This window comes from Sphaeramia orbicularis, chromosome 16 (genome assembly GCF_902148855.1).
Source record: "Sphaeramia orbicularis chromosome 16, fSphaOr1.1, whole genome shotgun sequence".
NCBI lineage: Eukaryota > Metazoa > Chordata > Actinopteri > Kurtiformes > Apogonidae > Sphaeramia > Sphaeramia orbicularis.
Window position 1 is genome coordinate 35,020,898 of NC_043972.1, and position 8,819 is coordinate 35,029,716.

At 38.9% G+C, this 8,819-nt stretch overlaps 1 protein-coding gene across 6 annotated transcripts in view; it reads left to right on the plus strand.

Moving 5' to 3' along the window:
• LOC115435342 (neuronal acetylcholine receptor subunit alpha-7-like) overlaps positions 1 to 8,516 on the plus strand; it is a 14,852-nt gene extending 6,336 nt beyond the window's left edge. For 5 of the 6 annotated variants that reach the window (XM_030157672.1, XM_030157675.1, XM_030157678.1 and 2 more), the window contains 7 exons: positions 151 to 260; positions 341 to 420; positions 655 to 822; positions 2,232 to 2,426; positions 2,877 to 2,963; positions 3,079 to 3,188; positions 6,961 to 8,516. In XM_030157672.1, coding sequence (XP_030013532.1) covers positions 151 to 260; positions 341 to 420; positions 655 to 822; positions 2,232 to 2,426; positions 2,877 to 2,963; positions 3,079 to 3,188; positions 6,961 to 7,845 — 1,635 coding nt within the window. In that variant the 3' untranslated portion in view covers positions 7,846 to 8,516. The remainder of the gene's footprint in view (positions 1 to 150; positions 261 to 340; positions 421 to 654; positions 823 to 2,231; positions 2,427 to 2,876; positions 2,964 to 3,078; positions 3,189 to 6,960) is intronic. The other variant, XM_030157673.1, reaches the window with a different exon arrangement.
• The last annotated feature ends 303 nt before the right edge of the window (positions 8,517 to 8,819 follow it).

The following is an 8,819-nucleotide window of genomic DNA, read 5'->3' on the forward strand; positions in this document are numbered from 1 at the left end:
TTGCACTTCAAATAAGCTATGATGAGCACTGAGGAATATGAGACAACAAATCCAATCGATCAGTGTATTTTGTTTCTATGAATGTACATTTTTGCTGGCAGCATATTTTCTGTTCATACATAAAACCAGTTTTTCACTTGTGTCTCCCAGCAGTGGTACGATCACTACCTCCAGTGGAATCAATCAGAGTATCCTGGAGTGAAGAACCTTCGTTTCACTCCTGAGCAGGTCTGGACACCTGACATATTACTTTACAACAGGTAAGTATCATTCAGGACACACACACCCTGGACTGCCGCTGTCTTCTTACTTGTCTTATCTCTGTGTTACTGTCCTGTAGTGCTCATGATAAGTTTGATGCTACCTTTAAGACCAATATCCTGGTAAACTCAAGTGGCTTTTGTGAGTATCTGCCTCCAGGTAAGATTTTTATGAATCAGATCCTCAAAACTTAAGTACATATTCAATCGGTCTGCACACAAATTATTCAGGCTACAGAAAAATATATAAATTATTAGTGGAATCAAATATTTTTCAAATTTCTTAATTCCAGATGGCTGCATTAAAGAATATTTTAATGATGTGTTTTAGTCTCATTGCATTTTCAGAAGATTTTACTTCACTTCTTATTCTTTCCACTTTTTTTCCCCAAAGGAATATTTGTCAGCACATGCAATGTAGATGTTCGATGGTTCCCGTTTGACATCCAGCGTTGTGAACTTAAGTTTGGCTCTTGGACATTTGATGGCTGGTTACTGGACATACAGATGAAAGAAGCAGATGTGTCGGGTTACATGCCCAATGGGGAATGGGATCTTCTGGGTAAGACAGCGTTTTACAGCATAATGTCTTTTATAATGGCACTTATTTTCACACAGTTAAATCTCTCCTTTTATTTTGGTTCAGTTCTGTTTTATTGTTCTGTGTTATGATTAGGTTCACATTTCACTGCATTTTATTTCCAGATTAATTTTCCCTCTCATTTCTCATTTTTGCACAAAAAATTGAGTGTAAAAAGAAAGAGTTTTGATTACATCTGCCAAGGAGTTAATGATGTGTAGCGTATACATGCACTTACTTAAAGACAACTCAGTTTAGTTATCTTGTGTTGACTGAGTTAAGTTATATCCGTGTAGTTTGTCAGGTTAACGATTGGAGTTCTTTGGATGCTTGCTTTAAAATCACTTAAAGCTGAAGTGCGTTTAATATCACTTGGCAAAATTATGTTGAGACAATTCATGAGACATCTGCATCTAGTCTTTGCTTGGGTTTTCAGGCTGTAGAAAATCTACCCCTGATGCTCAATTGTTCCTTTATTTTAATTAACCATTATTTAACCAGGTAAGTTAGTTGAGAACTGATTCTCATTTTCAAAAACGACCTGGACATATAGAGACAAACAACCAATCATTTTCACGTTCCCACCTATGGGCAATTTAGATTAACCAATTAACCTATTAGGGCATGTCTTTGGATGGTGGGAGGATGCTGGAGTACTCATAGAGAACTCATGTAAACCCAGGAAGAACATGCAAACTCTACACAGAAAGGTTCCTGGCGTTGGAATCAAACTCAGGACCTTCTTGCTGTGAGGCAACAGTAATAACCACTGCACCACCCATTAATTGTGGTTTGTCACAGGCATTTTCAGACAATTTAAGAGGGGTTAAATACATGACTGGAAGCTGTAGTTATGCTGTTGTTGATCAGATTCTGTCAGATGTGACCTGAATGTGACTGCGCTGCCCTATTACTGGGAAGCATGAAAAAGTGCTTTTGCTTTTCTATAATGGCATGAAACAATGACATGTTCCTCTTTATTCAAATTTAGTCTTTTGATTTGGACAGAGAGGAGAAAGCTGCAGAGAGAAGGAGTATATTTCAGTATTTCCCCCCTTGATTTTGGCTCCTGCAGCTTAAAGTCAGTGAAAGTAACACTGCTTGTTCAAGTGAGCGTGAACGTGTGTGTGCAAACTAAGTGTATAGTATATGCATGTGCCTAAACTGACCAAGTAGATTGTCATGAAACTTTGTGGAAGGTAAGGGTGTGGTTTATGGAAGAAGCCGTTATAATTTTAGAGTCAGCAAGTTCTTACACTGTACATACCTTGCTGGAGGTGTGCCCTCTAACAAGAGCCCTTTTAATGAGTTATGTGGGTCCCTCATTGGTGTGAAGTGTAGTGAAGTGTAACATCATCTTTGCTGTGTCTCTGTCTTTTCCATTCCTTCAGAGGTCCCCGGAGGACGTCATGAGGTTTTCTATGACTGCTGTGTAGAGCCCTATCCCGATGTTACATTTGTTGTGACCTTACGAAGAAGGACCTTATTTTATGCTCTCAACCTCCTCATCCCCTGTGTGCTGCTCTCCTCCATGACCCTGCTGGTTTTCCTGTTACCCGCCAATTCAGGGGAGAAAATTAGTCTTGGTGAGAAAAAAGAACAGGAGGAAGGGATGTGGTGGCAGTAAATATGGACTGGGTGTAAGGGCACAGACAAAAATATGAATATATTTCCAGCTGAATGTGCTTTACATAACATTTTGCTTATCTTGGGTTTCTCTAACAATCCGTCTTTGTCAATATTGTCGGAAAACTTTCGGTCAGAGTTTTTGTATGTTGTCATGAGGAGTGAGATCGAGGTAAGGAGAGAGAGAAAAAAAGAAAAGAAAGAAAAGAGTAAATGGCAGGAGAGAAGATGAGGAGGCATAAAATCGAATCAGTCTCCCTAGAAGTGTCAGAAAGACAGATGATTGTGGAGAGAAGTCAAGAGCAGCATACTTAATGCACTGTTCAGCTAAGTATACTCACACAATTTATTCTCTTAAGGTTTCTTTATTCTTTTTGTACAACCCACTAGTCTCTTGTGTCTGCCCCCAGGCATCACAGTCCTCCTTTCCTTGACTGTCTTCATGTTGATGGTTGCAGAGATTATGCCTGCCACATCTGATTCTGTACCATTAATAGGTCAGTGCCTTCCTGTCTTTGTATGTTTGTTTGTTTGTTTTGACATATATACGAGAACATATAGAATTGTGTCACCTTTTTGAGTGGAATGTTTACCCCTTTTTGTTTGTCTCAGGTCAGTACTTTGCCAGCACCATGGTGATTGTAGGGATGTCTGTAGTGGCTACAGTCATTGTCCTACAGTTCCATCACCACAACCCTGACAGTGGACATATGCCACGCTGGGTGAGTTGACACTGTTATGCTCATCTACTGTGTATGATAATCAGATCATAATATTGATGTGAAGGAGGTGGTCCTTAAAATTTATTTTGAGGACCACCTCCTTATGACAATTGCTGACATGCCTAAGCGAGCTGATTAAGATCTGAGCTTGTAAAAAAGAATCTGAGACTTGGAAGAACTTAAGGTGCCACAATTGTGTATTTATTTTTACTATTTTTCAGTTTATTAAATAAAATCTAAGTATGCATGAATGTTGCTGGTAATATTGTAATTTTACCATATTTTCCATGATAAACACACTGTGTTAACATCTTTTCAATGGAAAATGTCACTAAAAAAATCACCAAGTTGCTGCATTTTTCATCAGATATAGAAATTGTTTTCATCCAACTGTTCACGTGACTTTTTTTTTATTGAGTTACTTATTGAGTTACTCAGTAAACATACCATTCTGGTTCAAATCGTAGGCAGCAGCCTCTATGTCATAACTTCATTTTTCTTATGGGTATAGGCACACTCCATAAGCCTTGACGATATAAATGTTCTAAAATACTTTTTTTTTTTTTTTTTTTATGGGCTCAGCTGGCTGACAGGCAGCTGTCTGTACCGATAAGGCAGCAGCCGACACCAACTGTACTCCCTTCTAAAATACTTTTAGTGTAAACATGATTTTTGCTTGAGATCCCTCCTAGACCCGTCCTAGACCCCCTAGATTTTCATTGATCATATTGGTGAAAACAACTCACAATCCACAATCCCACAGCACTTCATGACCTCTTCTGTGTCACATTGTTTATTACAGTTCTGGTATATTTCCGTGAACATTTATTGTAATTTTAGTTTTGTTTTTTTTTTTTTTTCTTTTTAATCTGTGGCCAAAAATGTGTATTCATGCATGTTTCCATCCAGTGCTGTCACCTAAATGTTAGAGCTCATGAAATATTTCACACCTTTAAATACAACCTGGACTATTGATGGAGGAACTGAAAGGTGTCTGCATTTTAACAAAAACCTGGATCTGTCTGACAGCTTTTCATCAGTGTTAAGGTGTTCCTAATTCTTACATTGTTGTCAAAGCCTTTTGTTTTCGTAGCTCTTTGCACATGGTGTTGCGTCATTGCCAGTGAGACAGCGTTTATGTTTGTTTCTTGCATTGATTAATTTGCATTAGATTTTGTGTGTTTTTTTGTGTATTTTGTGTGTGTTTCTGCTCAGGCTTTTTAATGTACTAATTGAAAATGCAAATGAAAACAGGTGGATGATACAAACCTCCACAGAAATGACATACTGTGTGTTAAAACCCAATGAATAAGCAAGTGTTTGCAGACTGTTTGTGGTCCAGCTGCCTTATACTGATTCCTACCCAGTGATACTGTAACTAATACTGGGTGTTCCTGTTCATTGCTAGGACCTTAAATCCTTCCAGTACATTTATGTGCAGGAAGTCATCCTTATCATTCTTTTATTGTTATATTTTATTAACCTTATGGCTAATAGTTTTGATTGTTTTTCAAGGGAGACCTGACCAAGAAGATTAAATTTCTTAAAATAAAGCATGACAAAGATATACAGATTATCACCCATACAAAAAAAACAAAAACAAAAACACACACACACACAACTGGTAAAAAAAAAACAAAGATAGGAATAAGAGGAGTGATACTTGGGACAAAATCCATTTTAGGAATAGCAATTATGTTCTTCAGTTACACAGCTTTTTAACAGATTTAAATTCGTCCAAGAAGACAAAATCATTAAGTTGTAGCATATTCTGAATGTTATTCTAAGACCAGCAAGGAAAATAAGAGACTACTCTTCAAGCACTGAATAAATCCTTGGCACTTTGTATACTGTAAGCCTGGACTTTGTATTTACTAAAATGCTTTAATTCCAAATGTACTTAAATGATTTAAGTTTTATCACATTACTATGAAATGATGAGTATATTCTACTAATTTGTAGACATAGTCGAAAGTAAGAAAAAGTTTAAGCTGAATGGATTTCATGACTAAGTTTTAGTCATGACCACACATTTTTATCTCTGCATTGCATTGTGGGTATTGGGCATGCTGTTGAAAATGTGTTATTTTTATGTGCAGGGGTTCAACGGGGTTGTGTTGTTAGTGTTAATTTTGACTTAATGTGTGTATGGCAATGTTTATTGGCCTTTTTGTGTTCGTTTTTGTATTTTGTAGAGCTGCACCATGAGTGAGAGCCATAGGCCGAACAATGGCTTTCCTGTTCATCTATGAATGGTTTAGAGTCATATCAATTTTTATGCTTTACTAAATTTAAAGTGCTTCCTGTGCTGACAAATTACATCAAGCTACCTTCTTGCCTAATTTCCATCCATGTTATAATACAATAAGTTGAATAATTCTACAAAGCAATGTATTGCAAAAGATTTTAATTGAAATCAACTTGGAATTGACTACAATGAACTGATGATATTAAGTCTAATGTTACGCCCTGGCCTAGGGGTTTACCAGTGCGAATATAATATGCTCACTTTCGTCCCCTCCCAGCTCCCAAGCACACACGTCAGTCAAAACTAAAATTCACAATGTTTATTTTTATATCAACTAAAGAAGGGTTAGGGGAGGGAGCGGCTAAAACAACAAACAAAATATCTTCTGTAGAGTTTAAACTAAATTACCTACTCAAAATAAATGCAAGAAATAAAATACACCAAACTAACCTAAACTCCCTAACTCAAAACAGGAGAAAAGGTGAAACAAAAAAGAGCCAACCTCCCCTACCAGAAAAAGGATAGAATTTACAAAACATCTATTTACACCTATATACAATCAAATTTTCACACGAGCACACGAAGACTGACGGTCACACACACGGAACACAGGGTTGAGAGCTGGCAGGAGGCAAGAGAGAGAAAGAGAAGGGACTGGGCAACCACCCTCCACCAATCCGCTTCCTGCAAAACAAACAGACACAAAAAGGGCACAACACACCTACAAGACGGAGGAGAACACACACACTAAACAGAATATATATATGTCAGGGTAGAGACTGCGATCTGGTAGGATCGGCGATTCTACCAGTAGAAACTCCGATCAGAGTCTCTACTGGTAGAAACTCCGATCCTGCCAGTAGAAGGGTTAGGGTTAGGGTTCGGATTGGAGTTTCTACCAGCAGAGACTCTGATCGGAGTTTCTACTGGTAGAGACTACGATCGGAGTCTCTACTGGTAGAATCGCCAATCCTACCAGATCGCAGTCTCTACCCTGACATATACATAGAACACAAATAGACAAATTATGACCCAGGGTCATAACACTAATAATGATTATACAAAACAATTGACATTGCAACAGATTTTCAGTTAAATTCACTTGACATTTAGTGTGTTGTACTTAATATAGCAATTCCATTCAAATCAAGCATTTAAGTTTAATACACTCAAGTTTTCATTACTCATTACTTAAATTTTTTAAGGCAACAGGTTTCCTCAAATTTTTAAGTAAACTCAGTTTATCCGGTCTTACAGTGTATTGGACTATACATTGGATATAAAATGCAAAGCACTGTAATATACTGAATCCAAACCACACAGTGTACAGCATTCATGTAAAGAATGTCTCCATAGTCTTAAACTCTTAAAAACATAGCCTGTACACGCTTTTTTCCTCACTGAGACATTACAGCACACTTATTTCAATAGTATAAACCCAGCCGTGCTGATAGGACACTGTAGTGGTAGAGGTTACAGAATGTGCATTAAATGTTCTTACCAGTGTTTATTGTTGTTTCTCAGATGCACTTGGTTTTGCTCCAGTGGGTTCCTTGGTTTTTGCGGATGAAGCGTCCAGGTGAAGGAGCCGACCCATCTCTGCCTCACAGCCAGGCAGACACTCAGAGCAAGACCCTGTCCTCTCCGACCACCACCACAACCACCACCACTATCCCAACCCCGGTGCCCTCCATCCTCCCTCAGAGCCTGACCTCCCTGCAGGCCAGCCTGGCACAGCTCAACCACCCTCTGCCGTACTCGACAACTCACCGGCACAGCACCCAGGCTGTCATCCCCCCTAACCAAAATCACAGAGATCCCAGCCCTAATCCACATCCCCAGCCTAATGGTCATCTGCCATATATGGGTTTCCAGACATTTCAGACCACCACAGAACTAGAGCCAGTCCAGAGGAGCAGAACCATCAGTCAGGGAAGGGGTAACAGTGGATTCAGTGTGATAGAAGGTGAAGGAGCAGCAGGAGGAGGACCTGCTGCAGGAGATACACCAATCCATCACCACCTCCCACCTATCAAATTTGGGAACTCCCCACAAGAGACTCCATTGTCCCCCGACCCTGACCCATCTGCCACATCCTCGGGACCTGGTGGCCTTGAGGCTGGAGCTGCAGCAGGAAGGGCGATGACCATGCACAGTCACAGTGGAGCAGTTCGGTCAGGGGCAGTGGACAACCAGCTGCGAGCCCTTCTGGCAGAAGTGCAGTTCTTAGTGGAACGTGTTCGTGAGCAGGACAGGCAAATGAGTTTGGCCGAGCAGTGGCAGTTTGCTGCAGCTGTTATCGACCGTCTGTGTCTGGTCGGTTTCAGTGTTTTCAACATCATCTGTACTATTGCTATCCTCATGGCTGCACCCAACTTTGGAGAAGCTCTGTCAAAAGATTTCCTCTGAGAGGTCAAATGCAGACAGATATTTGAGAGTGGGGTGTGTGTGAAAGGATAATACCAATAAGAATATGTTGGAAGCACAATTCCTGTTTAATAACGCTGGGACAGTGAAAAACAAAATAGTTCCTGTTTTGTATGCTAGAAGATGAAATATTATGAAGGAGCTGTTTCTGAAAAACATTTTTCATGATATTTGGATTTATTTCTCAGACACTCTTGTTATTTTCTATGGAATTTTCTTTAAGAGTGTTTGTTTCCTTATAAAAAAGGCAGCACTCTAATGATAGAATACTTTTCTTCGAGTCATGAACTGGCAACATCACTGATGCATTTTGGTGTAATGGTTTATCATTCATTGAATGATTGTGGGCAAACCTGAGAAAATCTTCAGTCAGTACTTTAGGTTTAATAACGAAAAGAAGGACATTTTTAACATACAGAAGCATGGCTTAAGAAAAATATAAAACTTATTTGTATCGTCATGAAGGTACTCAGTAGAAAGCCACTTCAACAATGATTTGCTGCATGTAAACAACAACTGAGCTTTTACAATGAAGCAAGATTTAACGGTCTAACATTAAATTGGAGTGCGTTTACAGTTTAGTCTTCCATTGATTGTCAGTGGAGTTGTCTGCAAGGGTTTTCTATTAATGTCAATACAATCTGGAGTCCTTGGCTGTGCTGTCTCTTCTTACATGCTTAATATAAATAATGCTGCAGTACGCACATTAACTACTGATGAGGTTTCTGAGAAGAAATCATTAGTTTTATATGTAAATGCACCATTAGACAGATTGAAAACTGACAAATACATAGTAATACAACTAGGACCTCATTTACTGCTTTCCTATATCATCACTATATTATATGCAGCTACATTCTCTGGAGCAGAAAGCAAATTTTCTTAGAGAAATGTCTTGCATACAGTCCCTTACATGGTCTAAAATCCACTCTGTACTGACAAGCCATTCACAACTA